At 46.0% G+C, this 23,318-nt stretch overlaps 2 protein-coding genes across 2 annotated transcripts in view; one reads left to right on the top strand and one right to left on the bottom strand.

The window, feature by feature from the left end:
* Positions 1 to 23,318, top strand: part of LOC122386498 (polyamine-transporting ATPase 13A3-like) — a 96,479-nt gene that overhangs the window by 30,905 nt on the left and 42,256 nt on the right. The window lies entirely within an intron of this gene.
* On the bottom strand, positions 10,563 to 22,947 carry LOC122386500 (procathepsin L-like). The gene is made up of 5 exons (XM_043375749.1): positions 22,732 to 22,947; positions 20,128 to 20,264; positions 19,474 to 19,644; positions 11,583 to 11,821; positions 10,563 to 11,147 (listed from the first exon to the last, which is right to left on the bottom strand). The coding sequence occupies exons 2-5, from the start codon at positions 20,257 to 20,259 to the stop codon at positions 10,721 to 10,723; spliced, it is 969 nt and encodes a 322-aa protein (XP_043231684.1). The 5' UTR covers positions 20,260 to 20,264; positions 22,732 to 22,947; the 3' UTR covers positions 10,563 to 10,720.

Here is a 23,318-nt window from a genome sequence, read left to right as displayed (position 1 = left end):
GCTGGCTGACTAGACAAGGTGCGCTCCTGGTCAACCAGTCCTGACCAGCCACCTCCAGTCCAGGCTCTCCTGTGCCAGCGACCCCTCCATCTTGGAGCAGTTCCAGCCTGGGGAGACCTGCGACGCCTGCCCAATGCTTGCCAGCCACCACATCGACACCGGCAGCTCGCCTCCAACGTGCCAGCCCAAGATGACTGCCGCCTGTACCAACTCTACAACACACCTGCAAACGACACTACCTGGACTCGGTGCTGCCCGCACCGACCCGGACCGACGAGCTGCTGGTCACCGCGCCGCCACCGGACGCCGAGCCGCTCGCCGTCGAGCCTCTCGCCGCCGTGCTACACCCGGCGGCCGGGTCCCTGGCGACCGCCGCCACCGGACGCCGATCCGCTCGCCGTCGCGCCGCTCCCGGCCGCCGGGTCACTGGTGACCACCGCGCAGGCCCCCTTTTGTGAATTGTAATGTGATGTGATGCGCTCCGCGACTAAGAGGGGGAGCAGTGTGGCGCGCTAGCGCCGGTAATTTAGCTGCGGCGTGTCCGCCCAGCCCGGCCGCCCTTTGCGCCGCCAATCGCCGCCTCGCGCAGTGTTTACTATTTTATCATGAACGTTTGTTTTCCTGCTTTATATTATTGTAAATTCGTTATTATCGTCACTTCTGTTTTATAGTTTTCAACCGTATTTAATATTTGTCCTTGCTTTAATTTGTTGTAATTTCTAGATTGACTTTTCGCCGTTTCTATATGCTCGATTCGTTTTTGATTATGTAAAAAAGTGTTTTAATTTTTGGCTGTGTAGTTCCGCCCCCGTTTACTTCCTGTTCGTTTTGATCTCTATGGCTTTTGGCACGTGCTCTCAGTTAAAATATAAATTTAGTATCGTACGCGGAGTGTCAGAGAGGCTGAGTATTTCGACGAGTTCCTAGTTTTATTTCTCACGTTTTTCTCCCAGTTTCAACCCATATCTAACCATCGTTTCACTGTTTATTTCGTTCTTTCATTGTGGGTAATTTCCTTTCTTCCGAACACGCACCTATTTAACCTGAGACCCACAGCATCATCAAGTTGAGTTTGTTCAATTTCTGTACACACTTCAAAAGATACAAAACATATTCGCACGGTACAGTTACTAAACGTTAAGACGGGTGAGTTAAGCCGATTTTGTAAAATAGTTTTCTCCATCATATCATTAGACATCATTTCAGATTTTAAGTGTAAGATTAGATGCTATAGTCTGCTCCATATTAAGCTTGCGGTCGGAGCTCCTTCGGCAGTTCGCTCCTCCGTTCAAAAATTTGCGTTTTTGAATGTAAGAGCCGTATGTACAGAAATCAAGCACTACTTTCAGCAGAGCACTTCGGCCGCATGCTTGACATGGAACAAGACTTATAGACTATAGCTAAAGCCAATAAACGCTCATTTGTTTCATAGGGCGAATAGTTTTTTTTTGCATAAGGCGAATAGTGTCAGTGAAAAACGCAAAATATCTATAAGAAACGCACGTGCAATTTCACTAAAGCGATTTAGACGTCTTCCATGATTGCGGTTGATGAGATCGAAGAGTCGTGACTTCGTTGAAATTTGATGAAAGTCATCTTATAGTCTGGCAAACCTAAGAAAGAACGGATTTAAAGTGCTGCGGCTGTTCATGCATGTGCATTTATATTGTGAGGGCATGATTTCTGTCACAACTTTTCACACAAATTATTTCGAACCATGCATTCCAGGCGCTTTAACTCCGTTCTTTCTTAGGTTTGCCAGACTATAGTTTGTGACACCCCTTTCTCATTAGATGACTTTCAAATTATTGACATGGAAAGGTCTAGCTTTCAGTTGAGAATTTTGGCATCTTTATATATTCACAAAACAAAACCGACTCTCAATGATAAGAGTTCCGCTGTTAAACTTAACCCGCGACCGCCTTGGGGGTCGGATCCGAGTCCGACCCCCCCCCCCTCCGTTTTCTTGAATAACTCATGAACCGCTTACGCTATTAACTTGAAACTTAACCCTCGCCGGCCGAGGGGGGGGGGGGCGGGTGCCGCCCCCCATAGGGTTTTTTTCGCGATAGCTCCGAGCACGCTGGCGATAGAGAGCTGAAACTTAGCATACCTGACCTTTGATTCAAGCCGGATCTTTTGACACCAATTGCATTTTTGGGTCAGGTCAGGTCACTGACCTATGACGTCATAAGTGAACCTCTGCACGGTCTTCAGATGTCGCAACTTCGCAACGCCCTCACTGCCAGAGGAGATGTCACAGGGAAATGAAACTTGCAGGATCTAGTATCCATTATGAGTCTCACAACTTGTATATCTCGGATTTTTCCTAAAGGTCATATGAGGTCAGGTCATTTTCGTGACCTCACCATTATAAGTCAATGGGGAAAAATGAAAACTGCTATTCTGGCGCCGGGAACGATCTCCAACTATCTCAAGCACACAGAATCGTGATTTGATGCACTCCTTGCAAGGTTAGATGCGTCACTTTTGCAATGTTGACCTTCCGTGACGTCATTTATGACGTCATCAAGGCCATATTAGTTTTTCGTCAATAACCCCCGATCAAATTGAGCTAGGGAGTCAGGAAAGCCACCAATGGACTCAGGAAGACCTGCCGAATCGAATGATATGCGACATGACCTCTTTCGACCAACTTTGTGACCTGGGGGTGCTGACCTGACCTTGACCTGAGGTCAACACCCCAAGTTGACCTGACCCGGACAAAAAGTATATCATTCGACGCGCCTGAGCGAGGCAAACACGATGCTGCCAAAATCGGCGCTCTGCGGCCGTTTTTTGCGAAGTTATTCACCACAAACTGAACCGTACCTTGGGGCACTTGACCTGACCTCAGAGGTCACCGGTTGACCTAGGACCTTAAAGTCGGGTACCAATCTCTGCGTCTCGTAACGGCGCACACGCTCGTTTTTTCCGCGACGCGCTAGCTCCACCAGGGGCGAAACGGCGAGGGGGGGGGGTCATACCCGCCCCCCCCCCTCGGCCGGCGCGTATGTAGAAAACCGATAGGTCCGGTGAGGGTTAACATACTTTCTCCCCCATCAGTTTGTACTAAGTAACTACATAGAGGGGTACTGCTGAGAACTTATTATTCAGAGCAGGTTTGTTCTCATGAATGTGCAAAGATTCCAGCAGCCGTAGGTCAACCTCTATACTACTTCTGGCAATGATAGTAAAATCAGCGATGGTTACAGGTGAATCACAGGTCTGTTTGTGATCGCGTATAGAAGACTGTCTGGGAGTTAAAGCCATTTCTCCAGTTCGGTCAGAAACCCCAAGGTGTTGCGCTACTCTGGTTTTAAGTCGGACAAGGGTGGAACCGATGTACGCCTCCCCACACGAGGAGCAACAATATTTATAGACATATAGACATGATACATATAGACATGATTGCATATAAATACTATCATGGTTTTAAGCCTTCTAAGGTATTTTCGCCGGTGTTTTCAAAAAGTGACGTGAAACTACTGAAAGAATTTGCGTCTGACGAGTCCATAGTGGTAACAAGACCAGATAAAGGGAGAGGCGTGGTCATCTTAAACAAGGATGACTATCAGAAAAAGGTGAAAAATGTTCTTTCAGATCACTCCAAGTTCACCTTGATTAAAGAACCTCTACACAAAGTCTTACTCAGAGTCGAAGACAAGATTAACAGACTGCTCGGGAAGCTCAAGAAGTTGGCAGTGATTTCGAGTGAAACTTACAATGAACTTTACACTTCGGGATCGACACCAGGTATTCTTTATGGGCTTCCAAAGATCCATAAGCTTATGGTCCCTATTCGTCCAATCTTTGCTGCCTGTGGAACCCCTACGTACAAACTTGCAAAGTATTTAGTACCGATGCTTTCATGTCTGACTGAGGATCAGTTTACTATCAAAAATAGTTACAGCTTTGTCAATGACCTGCAAAACTTTGAAATGCCTCCCAATGGCGTCATGGCTAGTTTTGACATCGAGAGCCTCTTTACAAACATACCCGTAAAGGAAACTATAGAAATATGCATTCAATCACTGTTCTCTGGCACAAATACTGTAGCGGGCTTCACCAAAGAGCTGTTCCGTTCCATCTTAGAACTAGCAGTGCTAAACTCTTACTTCTTGTTCGACAGCAAACTATACAAACAGGATGACGGTGTCGGAATGGGGCTACCGTTGGGCCCGACTTTTGCGAACATCTTTCTTTGTTTTCACGAGAAAAAGTGGCTAGATGACTGTCCCGTAGAGTTTCGTCCTAAGTACTTTCGACGGTATGTTGACGACTGTTTCTTAGTTTTTAATGACCAATCACATATCGATAGTTTCCTTCATTATCTCAACGGACGTCACCCGAAAATAAAGTTCACGAAAGAAGTAGAGAAAAACGGAACACTTGCTTTCTTGGATGTCAATATCTCTAAGGATGGGTCACGCTTGAGTACCTCTGTATACCGTAAACCATCGTTCACTGGTCTAGGTCTCAGTTTCTTCAGTAGTATTCCAAAGACTGTCAAGTTCTCAGTGATTAAGTCTTCCATCTTCCGAGCTTTCACGCTCTGCTCGAACTATAAGTTGTTCGATAACGAATTAAGCTTTCTAAAAACCTTCTTTAGAAACAATGGGTTTCCCGCCTACCTTGTCAACTTGTGCATCAAGAATTTCTTAAACCAGAAATACTCAAACACGCTACCCCTCTTCAACGTGCCAAAACTCAAAAGATATTTTGTACTTCCCTACTTTGGTGAACAGTCCCTGGGTATGCAAAAAGAAATGGTTGATCTACTGTCTAACTATTATCCGTATCTTGACCCCAGAATTGTTCTCCGTAACACATTCACTGTCGGCTCATTTTTCCATTTCAAGGATAGAGTCCCCAAGGCCTGCCGCTCTGGTGTTGTCTATAAATATTGTTGCTCCTCGTGTGGGGAGGCGTACATCGGTTCCACCCTTGTCCGACTTAAAACCAGAGTAGCGCAACACCTTGGGGTTTCTGACCGAACTGGAGAAATGGCTTTAACTCCCAGACAGTCTTCTATACGCGATCACAAACAGACCTGTGATTCACCTGTAACCATCGCTGATTTTACTATCATTATCTCCCCCATCAATTTGACGTCCCCTGTGTAATTTTTAAGATTTTTTTTTCCAAAACTTTTTGAGATATATCGATTTTAGTGATGTAACTACATTTCGTTTTCAGTCAAAAAATGGTAAATGTTTTAAAAATCGCAAAAAATCAAGGTTTAAAGAAAATTGCAAAGTATAGACATGAATAGACGCAGCTCAACAAGTTCTTTAAAATGACTATCTCGGATTGTCCATAAAATGCGTTTTTCACCCCTAAAAATTCAAAAAACTATATGTTTTGGAAAACAGCTAATCAAATCCAAAATTTTGAGATTTTCCAAAAAAACGGAATATATGTTATTCCGGGTTTTTTTGGAAATTCTATTAGAACATTAGATGTCCCAAATTTCAACTTTCTATCTTGATTTTTGACCCCCAAATTGTAAAAATAGCTCCAACATGCATAGGGCATGGTGACGTCATAAGCATTTTCGTGAATTAGAGGCACTTCTGAACATCGCATGTAAAACAAATGGCACCACTAGATTCCTGGGACAAAGCTCGTCTAGAAAAGTGCATTTTTATGTCAAAAATAAAAAGTTGAAAAATTGACTTTTTTCTTAGCCCTCGTTTATGTATGGTATAAACGATTCTTTATGCTTTCATGGCACACTTTACACCAGCACAGTGACTTGGTGTCACATATAACCATTACCATCGGATTCGGCGTGAAAAATAAGCCATAAAACATGTGTCGCACGCCCATGTAGCAGAAAGTGAAAACCGTGACCTTTCGTGACCTGACCTGACCTTGACCCGTACTTAGTAGGTATGACCCCTATACGCACATGGTACCTTCACTGGGTCTTTGAGGTCATTTTTGGTGAGTTTCGAGCAGCAGCTATCGATTCTGCTGTCCGTAAGCCTGATCATGCAAAACCCCAGAATTTGACCTTTGACCTGATCTTGACCCGAAAGTTGACCTCAATCTTAAACTCTTCAGAGTGCTTCTTTGGGAAGGTCTCGTAGAGACCTTTCGAACGCCGCCTCGCGGGGCTCGATACAACCATTGGTTCTCGAGATAGCAGGGGGGGGGTCGGATCCGACCCCCCCCCAGGCTGTCGTGGGTACGGAAATAGCCCAGGCGGTGCCGGGTTAGCCCGCGCCCCGTTGGGGTCTGCCGAGCAACGCACCCTGTTGGGGGGGGGGGGCAATTTGGCCCCCCTAAGATCTCGAGAACCACGCAACATAGCGACAAGCGGTAAACGGCGTTGGATAGCCCCAACAGGAAACAACCTTGCGACCCAATTTCATTGACCTAGGTCAAACCGATGACGTAATAGGTCAGGTTAAATGTCGAATTTTCACCGTTTACAGGCATTTCAAGAAATGCGTTGTAAAATCGAGTAAAATGCATTTCATTGAAAATCATCGATGGGGTATTGTTCAACAAACACATATTTTGCTATTTTAGGTCACTGATACCAGGGCCCAATCTTACCAATGCCGTAAATAGGATTTGGCAGCACTGGCCGTAGTTTACGGCACTGATATAAAAGATAGCCTTTTTATTTACATCCAGCTAATCTTGTCCGATGATTTTGATAGTGTGAATGATTATGAATGTTACCTGAACTAATGAATAAGTGAATGTGGAATGGTTCTGAATGTTACCAAATGCCGTGAATGCGCATTCACGGCATTTGGTAAGATTGGACCCAGGTCAAGTCACAGAGGTCGGGTCACTGAGGGTCACAATATGAAAATACCATGTGATACATGTTTTATGGTCCATTTTATATGTCAAATGCGATTATGTGGGTCAGGCAGCCTTTGGGGTCAGTTTGGATTATGTTCTGATGAAGGTCAGGTCAAGGTCAGGTCAAGGTCAGGTCAAATTAGGTCAAATTTCAAAGTTGATATTTTTGCATAAAATGGGTATCAATTCGATGCAGCTCGTCACGGGGAAATCAATGGTGGTCTTTGTTTTGCGCTACGTGCTCTAGAATTGCCAAAAATTGAGTTAAAAAAATTGACGTCATCAATTTTGAACAGTTTTTTTTTTTCGCTATAACTTGGCCAATAAAAGAGGTATCGGTCTAAAAATTGGTATGTAGATAGAAGGTGGTAGGGACTATCACATTTATTCCGGTTTATTCGAAATTCAAAACACTTTTTGGATTTTTTGGGTATTATATTAAAAAATCTAATATTTGATTTTTGGGGGTCAATATCCAACAAATTCGAAAAACCGAAATAGCAGTTTTGTAGCCCTCTTGATTCCACACCTTTTATGTCAAAAACATTTTTTCTGTATCTCTTAAGCTGTAGGCCGGACAGCTCTTCCCGCGAAACCTTTTTTTGGGTCGAAAATGGCAGAAATGACGTCACTCTGACGTCATTAGTGGCCAACCTATCATAGCCTTTGGAAAAAAATTTGGTCACCATGTGCGCTAGCTACTCCCGGGAGGGTACTGAAAGTTTGGTGACGATCGGCGCAGCGGTTCTCGAGATATATCGAAAAAACTAAAGGGGGGGGGGGCAAAAAATGCCCCCTCCCACCGCCTGGAAGGTTATAGAGCCATTCCTACCCGTTTTAGTGGTAAAAACAGGGAGTTGATTTTTCACCCATTGACATATAATGGGGAGGTCGAGAAATGAACCTGACCTTAGGTCATCGATATCAAAATCCCGAGATAAACAAATTGTAGCTATTAATGACCTTATAACATCCTGCGACTTTCAAAGGCCTCCGACATCTACTGTAGCTCTGGCACGGTGACAAAGTTGCAAAAAGTAACTTGAGGTTGGGTCATTCAAAGTGACCTGGTGACCTGACCTTAAAAGTTAGAAGGTTCAAACTTACACACCATGTGTAAAATTGATGGGAGAATAGTTGTACCAAATTTCGCGGCGCTACGCGCCGCGGTTTTTTCGCTATCTACGAAAAACCTCAGGGGGGGGGGGCGGATATCCGCCCCCCGCCGGTGCGCGGGTTAAGACACGATTTCCGAATGCTTACCGTGCACAATTTGAAATCGAATATTTTTCGGTAAGAAATTATTGGCCAGACTTGGGCCAGACGCTGAAGCTGTTAGCTGCCATAACTCACGCGAGAGCTTCGATTATGAACTTGGAGCCAGAGTCCTTTTAAAAAATGAAAACGAACTATAGTAAATGATATAGGTAATTTTCATGGCTCCGAGTGGCGGCTCGAAAGGGTATGTCCGCCCGACTACCCAAATCAGCCTTAAGCTCATTAACCCGCGCCCCAGTGGCGGTCTCAGCCAACTTGGCCCTAATGGGGGGGGGGGGGGGCATATGTTACCACCCACCTCTAACTCAAAACTAAGAGGGCTAGAAAGACGCGGTAAAATGCAGTCGATAGCTCTCAATGCGTACGTTTGAAAGTATTTCGGTCATTTTTCACCTTAGAGCAATATTGGGGTCACCAGAGGTCATCAAAGGTCAAAATTTGCCAATTGTCATTATATTTTTCAGAAAACATGCCGTTATCTCAGGCACTATGGTAGCTAGAAAAACGCAGGGAAAAACAATCGATAGCTTTTGAACTCTTCTTTTGATAAGGTCATAAACAAAATTGACCTCGGGTCAATGGTTTAGCCTCCAGAGGGCAAAAACTAAAAAATAGCTGTTTTTACGAAAAGTGTTTTCGACAATAACTTTCGACTACAAAAAGCCACGACATTTCTATTGCCAGAATCGTGTTCCCTGGCCGAGACGCGTCGAATGAACTATAATTTGACCTTGAAAGGTCAACTTGAAAATTTGACCTCATGTTAAGGTCATGACCTGACCGGAAAAGGTCATGTTGCATATAAGTCGATGCGTCTCAACAAGACAAACACAATGAGACCATCCCCAGCGCTCTATCTCTTTCCAATCGCGAGTTATTGGCAAAAACTGTTTGTTGCCTCAAATGACCTCGGATGACCTATGTAGAGGCTATCAGCAAAAATGACACCTTGGTCATCACGGGTGGTCCAAACCATTGTTATCCTGAAATATTTGGACTGTTCCTATGCGTACACACGGATCTAGAGGCATTTTCATTTTTCTCCATTGACTTGTAATGGAAAGGTCACGCCACTGACCTGACCTTAGGTCACGGATATAAAAAATCCGAGATATGCAAATTGTAGGCGCCCATAACAGCATGCAATCCACCAAGTTTCAAACCTTTCTGACAAACACTGCAGGCTGGACATGATTATTGATTGCAAATTTTTTTAGGCTTGGTCAGTTAACTTGACCTGGTGACCTGACCTGACATGACCTGGGGTAAAAAATTTCACACATTGTCCAAAATTGATGTACCAAAAGCTACCCCAAGCGGCGCGGCGCTACGCGCCGCGGTTTTTTATTCACACGCAAAAAACGCGACAGGGTGGTAACATATGCCCCCCCCCCCACTGGGGCGAAGGTTAACTTGACACCGCCTGGGCTATTTCCGTACCCAGGACAGCATGGGGGGGGGTCTGATCTGACCCCCCTGTTATCTCGAGAATCAATGGTCGTATCGAGCCCCGCGAGGCGGCGTTCTAAAGGTCTCTACGATACCTTCCGAAAGCACTCTTATGACTTTAAGATTGAGGTCAACTTACCGGTCAAAGTCGGGTCAAAGGTCAAATTCTGGGGTTTCTGCATGATGAAGCTTACGGACGGCGGAATCGATAGCTAATGCTCGAAACTCACCAAAAATGACCACAAAGACTTAGTGAAGGTACCATGTGCATATAGGGGTCATACTAAGCACGGGTCAAGGTCAGGGCAGGTCACGAAAGGTCACGGTAGGTCACTTTCTGCTACGTGGGCATGCAACACGTGTTTTACCTATGAGTTATTTTTCACGCCGAATCCGATGGTCAGGGTTCTAACTTCTATGTGACCCAAAGTCACTGTCCTGGTCGTTATTGTGTATTGAATGAAAGCATACAAAATTGTTTATTCTACACACCACCAAGTCAGGGCTAAGAGAAAGTAATTTTTTTCAATTTTTTATTTTATTTTTGACATAAAAATGAACTTTTCTAGACGAACTTTGACCCAGGAATCTAATGCTGCCATGTATTTTCGCATGCGATATCAGAAGTGCCTAAAATAACGAAAATGCTTTTGACGCCACCTTGCTCTACACATGTTGGAGACATTTTTTTACAATTTGGGGGTCAAAATTCAAGAAAGAAAGATGAAATTTTGAACACCAAATGTTCTGATAGAGCTCTATAACAATATGTCTGAAAAGGCTCTTGCAGAGCCATGACATACCTAGTTATGCTTCGGTGTAGTAATTTGATTGTGCGAGCCAGCGACAGTGATCTGCGGAAGCGAGACTGTGCCCGTGGGACCAGATTGTGCTGTTGAGACTGTGAGGCTGTTGAGACTTGTGCTGTTGAGGCTGTGTCCCAAACGGTTACTCGAAGAGGATTACGACTAAACGGTTTCTCTTCTTTGACCAAGCCAATATACCAACAGTTTGCAAGCTGAATGAGAAGTTGTATTCAAGAAAACCAGGTCAAAATGTTGCACAATCAAAGTTCTGGCCTTGAAATAGCAGCCTGTTTTGCATGTCACTGCTACCAAATGGCCGGTGGGGCCGTGGGGTCTGATCTAGACTGCCAGTTATTTCGATTCTAGACGATGGGGTAGGAGGCGGAGGTGGCGATGCCGCACTGGTTGCCGGCGTTCCTGCTCATCTTGATGTAGCCGCTGAGACCCCAGCCGGTGCCCCACGAGTTCTTGACGAGCCAGTAGTCCTGGCCACTCTCGGTGCCGTAGCCGACGGCCAGCACGCCGTGGTCCAGGCGGCTGCTGGAGCAGTGAGCCTCGTTGTACACACCGCCCGAGTACAGCTGGAACGAGAAGTGGGAAGCGTCGATGGCGACGGCCACGGGGCCGACGTTGGCGACGGCGTCCAGCAGGCCGCTCTCGCTGCCGGAGTGGATGTCCGCGTAGCTGCGGAGGGTGGCCACGTTGTGTCCGCTGGCCTTGCAGGTGCCGTCCCGGGCCGTGTACGGGTAGGAGGCCTCCGACTGAATGCCACCGTGGTCACGGATGTACCTGCGAAGCAAGAAAACGCGGCGAAAATGCTGAATTGCTGACATGTACCTTTCACTATGAAACAGTACACACACACAAAAAAAAAATAACAAAATATGTGATACGAGCGGGCGCGAAATCCAAACCGAATCCCCCGTAAATGACTACTCTTGATGCATCTAGGACAAACTGGGTGATCATTTTGGAACGTGCCACATAAAAAATAAAGGATGTAAATCTTGGCAAATACATCGCTAGAGACTGGTAAGCACCTAGAGGGTGCCGTGCACAAATCAGTTGGAAGTATCCCCTCGCACTAGCGCACTTGCAGGGCTCACACTCGTGCTTGCTTGCTTTTGTCCCAAAAGGCATTTACTAGTATTAAATATTCCTATCATACAGGATGGCGAGCTTAGTTCTACGCTAAAACACCCAAGTGGCGGTTTAGTGACTCACTGGAAGGCCGAGTCCATCCAGCCGCCGTTGCAGCCGGCGTTGCCGTAGGCGGTGGAGCAGTCGACCAGCTGCTGCTCGCTGAGCGAGACCAGCGTGTTGCCGGCCAGCGCCCAGGCACCCTCCAGCGCGCCGGTGGCAGAGAACGACCAGCACGAGCCGCACTGGCCCTGGTCCTTGACGCCGGTCACCACGCCGTAATCACGCCAGTCCTGGCTGGTAGGCGCAGCTTTGCCCGTGTTCTGAAACAGCAATATCGTTTCGTGAACATCGAGTAAACCAAGCTTTCAGTAGAAGTAATGCAACAAAAGCTGCAGCATTTATCTGTCCATTATTCCTTTTTAGGAGAGGTATTGTTGAATATCCATGATGTAATCCGACGTACCCTTTATGAGGCCCTTTATGCGTCATAACTCCGTGACCTGACATGACCTTGACAAAAAATACCAAAAGTTGCGCAAAGGATGCCCCAGTGGATACTGAAAATTTGAGCAGGCTATCTGAAACGGTTCGGCGTGTAGCTAAGAAAAACCTCAGGGGGGGGGGGGTGCACCAACCCCCCCTACATGGGCGAGGGTTAACCCGCGCCCCACTGGGGTCTGCGTATAACGCGTCCTACTGGGGGGGGGGGGGGCACTTCATAGCCCCCCTCCTAACTCCGAAACTACTGGGCTGATCGTCAAAATTCAAACGGCGTCTGATAGCCCCGAAAACAACTGTCGAGCGAAACCTAATTTCGTTGATCTTGAGGTCACCGATGACGTCACAGGTCAGGTCAAAGTAAAAATTGTTAGTATTTTGGCTTGTTCACATTTTGGGCTCTGGCCGCCGTCTTACAGGTCAGATCGGGCTCATTTTTGGTTTACACACTCGTGAACAGATGCTTTAGATGCCCTGAGGGTACCAAACTTGTACTTTGATTTTCAGGTCAGGGTCAGGTCATCACAGGTCACGGAAATATTATATCATGCGTCAGTCACGTGACACATGTTTTATGGCCCATTTAGGCCACAGACTTCGAATTTGATGTCGATTGTGTCATACGAGGTCCTTTGGAGTTAAATTTAGCTTAGGTCAGGTCACTTTCAGGTAAAAAAGATCAAATTTTGAAGTTAAAAATTTTTCAACAACAAAGGTGTCAAATGGATGGTTTGAGCTCAGGAATACGATGGTGCTATTTATATTGGTGTACGATGTCAAATACGTACTGAAAAAAAAATGATTGAAAAAATTAAAAATGTGTTTTTTTTTGCAATAATGCGTAGGGGAGACCCGGGAGGTATGGGCCGGTTTTGTGAAAAGGCAATTTTCTTCCAGTGGGCAGTAGCTAGACCCTATTTTTCACTCTGTGTACGTGAAATTGTCTTTCGCCTGCAACGTGTGCCTGATATTAGGCATCTGGGATCAACTATTTTGTCTCGAGACAACTTTCAATAAATCATGTGCTTTTTCGATTCATCAAAATACACCGGGAGGTATGGGCCATGGCCCGGGAGGTATGGGCCGGTGCCATGTTTCATATTCTTTTCTCGACAATGAGAACAATACTCGTGGCTGGTATCTACCTTGATCTCTCTTAGAGCCCAGGAACCGCATAAGCGGCCAACAGCTTACTTCATGGAGGTCACTTGGGCCCATATGTATTTTGGTAAACTCAATCATCCACCATGAAATCAGATCAATAATATTTTTCTGTTCGAATGAAAGTTGAAGCTAAATTTTCGACCTTGCGCGACAAAAATAAAACTTATTGACGGGGACATTCAAAGAAAGCATCATTTTATTGATTTCGGATCACTGGAGGTGGGTGGCCCGAACCTCCCGGTAAGGACACCAGAATGTGCGTAGCATCTCAGCTCATAATCTTGCAAGAAAGCTTCAAATTACCTATCCAGTCTTAAGTTGCATGCTTTACACTTAATGTTAGCGATGATCGGACATCATAAAACGAGCCTGGATCAAATTTATCACAAATTTTCTGTATGTACCGTATGTTACTCGAACAGGGCAAAACGCTTTATCACCGCTCATTTCCAAAGAAGACTGAGGAAGATTTTGAAAATAACGTGGGCTGTATAACGGAATGGCTGCTACCAGTTAACGCCATCAAAAGTGTAAAAATACGCAACACTTCTTCAAAACTGTGGTGGCCCATACCTCCAGGGGGCCCATACCTCCCGGGTCTCCCCTACCTATAACTTGGCCATTTTTGAAGATATTTAGCTAAACTTTGCTACAGTAAGCCATAAGCATGTGTTCTATCACATATATTCCGTTTTTTTTCGAAAAGTCCGGAAATATTGCGGAAAAGTTTGGAAAAATAAAAAAATAAAAATTTTGAATTTTATTATATATAATTTTCGAAATTTTCAAAATTTTGAAAGTCCGAGATAGCAGTTTGATATCGCAGTCTATTCTGCGCAAAATTCTTTCATGCAAAGAACTTGGATCTAGCTTAAAAACTGAGCTCTTGGGAGCGAATGCCGTGGCTCAATGTTTTGCGTCAAATTCGGCCGAACATGACGTCACTCTGACGTCATTTCCGGCCGACCTATGGTAGCTACGTAGCACAAATTTTGACACAAGGTGTCAAATTGATGCAGCCGAAGGTAGGTACTGCAAGTTTGGCGTCGATACGTCAAGTGGTTCGGAGGTTATTGCAGAAAATGGGAGGGGCTATGAATAGTCCCCCCAGTGGTGGGGCGTGGGTTAAAGGTAGTGTGCCACCTTTGAAAGATTTCCCATTTTATTTTTCCTAGGATAATAAGCTTCTGTTTTTACCTAATATCGCAAAAAAATCAAAAATGGGCCTGGAATAGTGCCTTTTTCGCCTAAAAGTTTATCGGTTTTTCGATATGTATAACAACTGTAGTGGGCTGACCTGCAAACAGACGTCGGCAACAATCGCGAATGCGGCGCACATGTGACAATAAGCAAAGGTCATTATAGAGTTACGACGTACGGGAATGAGTTATCAGCTGTCTAATCGTAGACAACACAATGTCGAGCCTTAAACTGTAAGCCTGTATTGGTATTGTTTCTTTTATTTGGCTGTCGAACATTATTTATGGTTTGAAATATGATTTTATGTAAAATAATTGATATGAAAAAGCCGTCTCTTAAGTTATGACCCCATTTCACCACACGCAAGTGGCAGAAATGACAATGATCAGCTGACGCATTTTTCTTGGCCGAAGTCAGAGCGCGCGGCCCGACGCACCACCACCACACCCAAAGTATGAGCAGAAGCCGCGCCCAAAGCCAGGGCCCCGGTAACGTGAGGTAGCCGAGTCGGGGCAGCGTACGCTGACCCAAGCCGGGGCCGCAGCTTTGGGCGCGGTCTACCGCATCCCGCGGGCAGCCCCAGGCTATCACATGACACCGGGAGGACGCGCGGCCCCGGCTTGGGTCAGCGCACGCTGCCCCGACTCGGCTACCTCACGTTACCGGGGCCCTGGCTTTGGGCGCGGTCTACCGCACCACCTAACAGGCGTGTTCGAAACCGCAGGAGATGATGATGAACGGGTTTATCGAAACTTGATTGGGTGAGCATATCGGTAATAGCGATTTCAGTGTGTGCATTTATTGTTCATAGTGGTGTGAAATGTGGTTGGGGTACGACCGACAACCCGTCGGGGCGAATTTCGCACTGGGGTACTCAAAATTTGAAGAATTTAAGACGTTTCCATGAGTTTTGAAGGTATGGCTAAGTTCTAAAAATCTGGTTCTCCTTATCTGGGCCATTAACTCCATGCGGTCCAGGAAAGCTGGCACACTTCCTTTAAGTTATGTTCCACTCAGCAACCACTTGACCGATTTACATGCGGTTATTTTTGTAGGGTAGCTTCATTCCTTCTACCAAGTAGGTATTGGACTATTCCCGATGCATGTGGATGACCCCTTTTGCACGTGCCACGTGCAAAACGAAGAGGTGTCAGTTTTTTAATAGTTGCAATATTTCGGTGAGTATTTGGCCGATTGCGCTGAAAGTTGGCATGTAGGTAGGCACCCACTAGGCAGTGCATATCTATGTGCCAGAGTTGGGGTGCTGCTGCACGTGCGCACGTGCAGGGGTCGTTTCCAGATCTCGAGAACGGCTGGACCGGTGGCGCTCAAATTTGGTACACGGTTAGGGACCAGTTAGTAGGGTGCCGTCCACAAGTCAGTTGGGAGTTGGGACCCATTCTGCACGTGCTGCTACACGTGCGCACGTGCAGGGGTCGTTTCCAGATCTCGAGAACGGCTGGACCGGTGGCGCTCAAATTTGGTACACGGTTAGGGACCAGTTAGTAGGGTGCCGTCCACAAGTCAGTTGTGACCCATTCTGCACGTGTGCACGTGCAGGGTGCCGCTTCCAGATCTCGGGAACGGCTGGGCCGATTGTGCTCAAATTTGGCACATCGGTAGAGACCGGTTAGTAGGGTGCCATGCATAACTCATTTGGAGGTACCCCCTCGCAATTTCGCACGTGTAAGACTCACCCTCCTCTCGCTCGCTCCGTGAGTCGCCCCAAAAGGCGTTATACTGGTCCTTAGAATTGCAAGGTCGATCAAAGTCGTTTATAACTTCAGGCTCCTTAACCCTCGCCCTGGCAGGGGGGTTGATGCAACCCTTCCTAAGGTTTTTCGAAGATAGCGTAACAACGGCGGCGCGCAGCGCCGCCAAATTTGGCACAGCCTATGGGGCAACCATTTTACATGTAACCTTAAAATTTCAAGTTCATGTGACCTTGGGTCAGGTCACCAGGTCAGAAAAACCGGTACAAGGTCATGGTCAAATTTCAATTTTCTTTTTGCACCTGTCCAACTCACAGTTTTGGACTGATTTCCTTCAAACTTTCAAGATGTGCAAGTTTACCGAGTTGTATAACATATAGCTCGGGTTTTTTTTTGAGGTCACTGACCTGAGGTCAGTTAAAGGTCATTACGTCATAATGGGAATTGAGGTCATTACGTCATAAAGGTCATTACGCCTATGGGAAAATACTAAATTCGTAAAACACTTGAGATATCCGCTTCGTTCCATCACTTTTGTGCTTTGAAACCATAGTAATTAACAGCAGGTCACTTGGTGCTTCTTTGGTTGGTGTACTTATCCATGGGTCAGGTCAAATGAGGTCAACTGAGGTCAAATGACGTTTTTGCCAATAACTTGGCACATAATGACGCTAGAGCTTAAAAAATGGTGTCATTGTGTTCCTCATGATCAGCAGAATCGAATGATATGCGACATGATGCAATTTGGTTAACTTGAACTTAATTAGTTAATTAAAGTTTACTTAAAAATTAAGAAAAACTTTAACCCTCGCCGGCACAGGGTTGATGCAACCCCCCCCCCCCTAAGGTTTTTCGCGAATAACTCGCGTAAAAGCGGCCGATCGCGACGAAACTTTTAGTACCCTCGCATTGATCGATTTTACACCTAACCTGAAAATTTCATGACCCTGACCCCAATGACCTTTGACCTGTGACCTCTTTTCCGTGACCATGTTTGGCCGAAATCGCGATTCGGCGTTTGTCGGCTCGCATTAGCCGCGCGTTTGCAAACTTTTCGTGGTTTCAAACGTTCAAACATGTGATTTGATGCTGCTCCCATACATTAGGGTGGGTGTCAAGGTCACCTGAAGGTCAGGTCAGGTCATTGACCTTTGGTGACCTCGGGTGACCTCGGTTCACTTTTTCGAGTTTTACATGTTTCGAGGCTAGTTTTTGGAGCTGAATTCGAATTTAGCAACCATTTGAACATTTACCAAGTAGTTTTGGTGCCTTCGTAACATGTTACGAAGCTGTCAGAGGCGGTTGACACGTATTACGAATACCCGTCACAACCCCTACCGGTTGACCTGACCTGACCTGACCCGACCTGGTCTAAATGCTTAAATACATCATCTCTGATCAATACTAACACGATATTCGTGATCAGCACCCCGAAAAACCACATAGCAGCCACATTTTACGACTTTCTAACAGGTCCCAATTTTCCCGGTTTTCGGGTCATTGACCTGACCTGGAAGGTCACCCGATGACCTGGGACCTTAAAATTGGGTATCATCGGCTTCCTCACGTGACGGGCAACACGCTCGTTTTTTCCCCGAAGCTCTAGCTCGATCATGGGCCAAACGCGAGGGGGGGGGGCGTCGTACCACCCCTTGTGCCGTCGAAAGACGCAAAATGGCCTGTGCCGGCGAGGGTTAAGTACGGTTAAGCAAACAAAAAAGTATATCATTCGACGCGCCTTGACGTGCTGAGTTCACTGGTGCTTTTCTTTTTCTCTATCTTAACCCTCGCCCGCACATGGGGGGGGGGGGGGGTGGTGGTTGCCACCCCCCCCCCCCAGGTAGTCTTTCTGCTCTGCACTCAACATTTTTAAAGCTAGGAGGCTGATTTTTCGTATAGCTGCTCCTCTATCTTTTTTTGATGTTCACTGAAAATTTCAAGTTTCTGTGGTTTTTGGTTTCGGAGATATGACCTTGTTTTTCAGGTCATGTCATGACCCAAATGGCCAATTCTCAACATCTTGCGTTGGCAATGGGCCTTGTGAGCTTTTGACACCTTGATTTCGGCATTTTTTTTGCCAGTCTTACCTCCCACCTATCATGGAACATGTTGTTCGACGATGTACAGATGTCAAGGTCAGGGTCAAGGTCAACCTAGGTCATCTAAGATAATTGCGTTTTAGGCAAGCGGAATTTATTTTTTGTGAATTTTTTTGACTGCATTTTTGGTAAAAGCTTCTCAGATCATGATTTCATGTAATATGGACACATAAACAATCGGTGCACACATCAGTATACACTCAGACACACACGGACATACAAACACATATAATTGACCTTGACCTTACTTGACCTGAAATGACCCCAGCAGCAAAAACCTGGTCGGGTAGTGTGACTAAGAGGTTCTAGCTGGCTTGGCACCAGAAAACGGCATCGTCATCGGTATATGATAAGCAGCGCACTTGATATCCAACGGTGACCCAAAACAGCAACATTTTTTTTTAGTTTGACCTGACCTGAAAGGTCAATGACTGACCTGAGAAGGTAAAACTGGGTATCGTTGGATTCGTCTCTTCCCAAAGAATCTTTTTGGTCTTTACCGCTAAGCTCTATCTCCAACAGGAACGAAATGGCGCGGGGGGGGTGGCAACCACCCCCCCTCCCCATGTGCGTTCTAGGATGGGAAAATGGCATGTGCGGGCGAGGGTTAATTAGATCAAAAGTTATAAGCGAAAAACTTTTGACCTGTTTTTAGCGAAATTTTTACATTTATACCCCCAAAACCCCCCTAAATATTGACCTAGAGCAACTAAATTTGCACAGGGGCGAGAACTCCAGGGGGCCCACCTATCTACCCAATGTGGTGTTTCTAGGTGCCATAGGAGCCAATCGCGAGCGGGGGGGGGGGGGTCGCATCAACCCCCCCCCCCCGCCAGGCCGTGTTGTGAAAAATACCCTGCCAGGGCTAGGGTTAAGTGCCCATTTCTATTGAATATCATTAACTTACACAACACCGTAAAATAATATCGATCGAGTCAGCAAATTCAAGAGGTACATTTATTTGCTAGCATGCCATTGTGAAATGCTATACTTACTTATTATTTCACATTATACAATACACAAACATTATGTAAAATGTGTCAAAAGAAAGAAAATCTAAAGAGAATCATCTTGTAATATCGAATTCGTCCGATTGCTTGACTTCCCGCTACTTGATTGTTTTTATCTCAGAAATGACGGACAATGAGCACGCTCGTCTGTGACAAACTTTTCATGTTTGGAAGCACACGCTCAATTGAAGCACAGCCATGCGTATGAGCAAAAGGAATAGGCACAAATTCTTCCATATGATGCAATGCATCTCGCAGTTTCATGAATTATTTTGCCACATGACTTTACCTGGTGCATAACGTGAGGCGTGGTGCTGCCGATCTTCAGTCCCTTGAAGCCGCGGGCGAACTCCTCAGAGGTCAGGTCGGCGAACTTGTTCAGGGCCAGGGTGAAGGTGTGCTTTCCCTCAGCGTACTCCTTCATGTGCTGCTCAACCTTGACCTTGTTATCTGCGTATACCTAGAAGGGAAGTACGTGGGTTGAAACACGTCGCATATTTAAGTGATTATGATTTTAAACACCACCTTAAGTAAGGAAAATTTGGTAGTTTCATAATGCAAAAGGTCCTACTCCGAAATTGTGATTGCTGCAGGCTGTACTTGCCAACCATCCGCGCTATATGTAGGTACTTGCTCTCTTTTTATACATAAGACATGCGAAGTTCAAAAGCTAGATTTGTTTTACCAGTACTACAGTTTGAACTAAGTTCATCAATCTCTCTCTCTCTCTCTCTCTCTCTCTCTCTCTCTCTCTCTCTCTCTCTCTCTCTCTCTCTCTCTCTCTCTCTCTCTCTCTCTCTCTCTCTCTCTCTCTCTCTCTCTCTTTCTCTTTCTCTCTCTCTCTCTCTCTCTCTCTCTCTCCCTCTCTCTCTCTCTCTCTCTCTCTCTCTCTCTCTCTCTCTCTCTCTCTCTCTCTCTCTCCCTCTGGCTGTTTATACGTCACCTTCATCCTGTAGAACTCTTCGATAGGGTTGACGTAGGACTTGGCATGTTTCTGCTTGAAGGCCTCCCACTCTGCCCTGTCCACGAACGCCGAGGCGGCGCCCACCAGAAGTGCGACCAGCAGGATCTTCATGGTGTCTGGAAATACAATGACTGGTCATATGAGGAATCCAAAGGAATGTCAAACGTGCAACAGCATGTCTCACGCTTCATTCTGAGGTTGCAGAATGTAAAAGCGTAAGCACATGTAGTTATTAGCTCAAAGACACAGGCGGTAATAAGCACCGTCCGCGCAGGTAATCCAGCCTGTACACTCAGCAGAGATTGTCCCTTTTTCTACCAGGCCACCCCTGATAGTGTCATTGCATCGGATTAGGTTTAGCTGGAATATAAGCTGTTTAAAAAAGACACTTTACTCTTAACCCGCGCCCCGCTGGGGGGGGGGGGGGACAGAATCTGCCCCCCTCCCGTTTTTCGCCAATAACTTCTAAACGCGTTACGCCAGTGACGTCAAACTTTCAGTACCTTATTATACATCAATTTGACACGTTCCCTGAAAAATTGAGCGAAATCCGTTGGAAACGTTTTGAGAAATTGACGTTTTAGTGACGTCATGTTCGCCATTTTCGCCTAAAAAACGGCAAAATTTCCAACGCCGCTAACCAGGGGCGCGGGAACTACTTTCCGACTGGGGGGGCACACCATAATAGAGATTAACCTAGGGTACCCCCAAATCTAGTTTTCTCACCGGTTTTAGGCCACTTATTTTTCACCCCTCGGCTTTTTCAACAAAAAAGAAAACATTTGCAAAAAAAGTGTGGTATTCCGTCTCAAAGCTGTGGGGGCACCGCCCCCACGGCCCCACAGTTGGGGGGGCAAGCTGCCCCCACTGCCCCCCCGGCTCCCGCGCCTATGCGGCGCTAACATCTTCATTTTTAAAGGAATCAAGACGTAACAAAAAGGTGATACGTGATTCTACTTCGTATATCAAATGGCAATCTCGGCTTTTTGAAAATTTAGGATTTTGGCCCAATTAAAAAAAAACTGACATTTTTTTGGGAAAATAATTATAAAATCCAAAATTTTTAGTGTATCGAAAAAAAAACAGAATATATGTCAGAGAAGTGGTCTATGTGCACCTACATACAAATTTCTAGAAGAATCGGTTCAAAAATGTGGAAGTTATTCAAAATTTTATGACGTCACGACACACAATTTTTTTGAAAAAGGATGTTTTTAAAGTTCTAGACCTCCTACGGAAACAAAAATAGCACCATTCGATTCGCCGTGATAAACTGTATCAGATAGACACCTTTTTAGGCATTAACAACCAACTTGAAAATTTGACCTCACTTGACCTGACCTTGACCTGACCTTGACCTGAAATTCATCCAGAGGAGGTCCATATCACTTATTGAGTGTGCCTATTGAATTCTATGAATAAAATGACCCATAAAACATGTGTTGCACATGCCCTTTTCTATATTTTATTTTTGGTGACCTCACCTGACCTGACCTGACCTGACCTTGACCTTTGAATGACATTGTATGCAACGAATATTGTCTTGGTAGTCTAAGAACACGTTTTGGGCAATCAGTCTCCGTCTATTCTTCGGCAGCTACGGTGCACGGCCGATACTGTAGAAACTTGCATTTTGTACCCATGACCTGACCTTGACCTGACCTCTGACCTATTTTAGCAAAAAGAAATTGGGCTCTTAAGATCCGCCTTGTTGAGAGCTTTCGATTGCCGTTTTCTCCGGCTTTCTACGACCATCGGTTCGGAAGTTAGACAGTGGGCAGAATCTGCCCCCCCCCCCCCCCAGCAGGGCGCGTATGGCTGAATAGCCCAGCGGGGCGCGGGTTAAGACGATCCCTACCTATCTAACGTATTCATTTTCTTTTCTTTTTTTGTATCTTATCTATCTTATTTATGTATCTTTTCTTATTCATTTTAAAGCTGCTTAATGATGAAAAATGATATAAATAATAATGAAAAAGTTCTTAGGGTTAAACTTTCCGCTTGCCTACATATTACTCGTCATGCAGATGTGTGGTGCTGACATGCCTCACCTGCCAATCCGCCTTGGCGCCGACTAACAATAGCAGGGCAGGTAGGCTCGCTACCACTGTACAGGTGTCTTACCACCTTCCCACCCATTTTCACCTATCTAACAACAGGCTCAATAGGAAGGCAACAACATGTAGGGTAGGCAGATACTGTGCCTGTGGGCTGAGCCTATATATTGAGCATAAAGGTTCAACATGTCATTAGGTCTGGCTTTCCTCATGACCAGCCCAATGGCATTTTCTCACACACTGCCCTGTCCGGGAAGGTGGTCACCCCCACCAGACAACCGGTGGTGATAGAACGTCCCCGGCAGGACGTCACCTCGGGGTGACCGTTCCAGCAGCAAGGCGGACTGTCCCACCGGGATTGCCTCCGCCGCAGCGGCGCACCGGCGGTGGTCCACAAAGTCCAATGTCTACGCCCTAGACTATCAGTTCATAGCTCGGCAATGGCCTTTTCGGGTCGAAAAAGCCTCCGACAAAAATCGTCACCACTGCAACCATCTTACCCGCCTTCCCACCTCTGTCCACTCACCTGTGTTGCCAATGCAGTCAGATGAGCACGCGGCGCCAGTGCCGCGTTTTTATACCCTTCCCGGTGTGTTCCGCGTTGTGCAGCGGCTCCCACGCACCACCGGTCGTATGCACCAAAACATCCTTGTCGGCGGCCCCCCATGGGAACGGAAAGGTCCGAGGTGCAGCCACGGAGAGAGGCGCGCAGATCTGGGGCGATAATGATGCAATACGGCAACAGGCAGCTTGGCAATGCTGAAATTATAAATATATAACCATTATTCGCCACTTCGATATTTAACCATTTCTGATAGTGGAAGGGGGCCGGGGTACTGCAGTTTTTGGCCTCACTCTACAGCAGTTTTTTGCGTTTATAAAGCAAATCGTGACGCACTGCGTCACGAAACTTTGTTACTTTATCATGCATTAATTTTACATTTTTACGACAATAACTTTGAGAGATGAAACACCTGGTATGGGCACAGGTCACCAACATGGATTAATTAATGTGCGACATCAGGCACCTTCTAGCTATTTTAGCGTCTGTCCCAAGATAATCGGAGGTGGGCTAATGCGCCCGAAACAACGAAAGTTCCCAACACAGCGAAA

Source organism: Amphibalanus amphitrite, unplaced genomic scaffold (assembly GCF_019059575.1).
Source record: "Amphibalanus amphitrite isolate SeventyFive unplaced genomic scaffold, NRLGWU_Aamphi_draft 000254F_arrow, whole genome shotgun sequence".
Lineage (NCBI taxonomy): Eukaryota > Metazoa > Arthropoda > Thecostraca > Balanomorpha > Balanidae > Amphibalanus > Amphibalanus amphitrite.
This window is presented reverse-complemented; position numbering and strand designations above follow the sequence as displayed.

Excerpts from the sequence above, each read along its gene's own strand:
- LOC122386500 (XM_043375749.1), bottom strand. The coding sequence starts at position 20,259 with ATGAAGATCCTGCTGGTCGCACTTCTGGTGGGCGCCGCCTCGGCGTTC. Across the intron at positions 19,645-20,127 it reads AAGAGTTCTACAGGATGAAG|GTATACGCAGATAACAAGGT; the intron begins GTGACGTATAAA and ends CTTCCCTTCTAG. Across the intron at positions 11,822-19,473 it reads CGCCTCACGTTATGCACCAG|AACACGGGCAAAGCTGCGCC; the intron begins GTAAAGTCATGT and ends TTGCTGTTTCAG.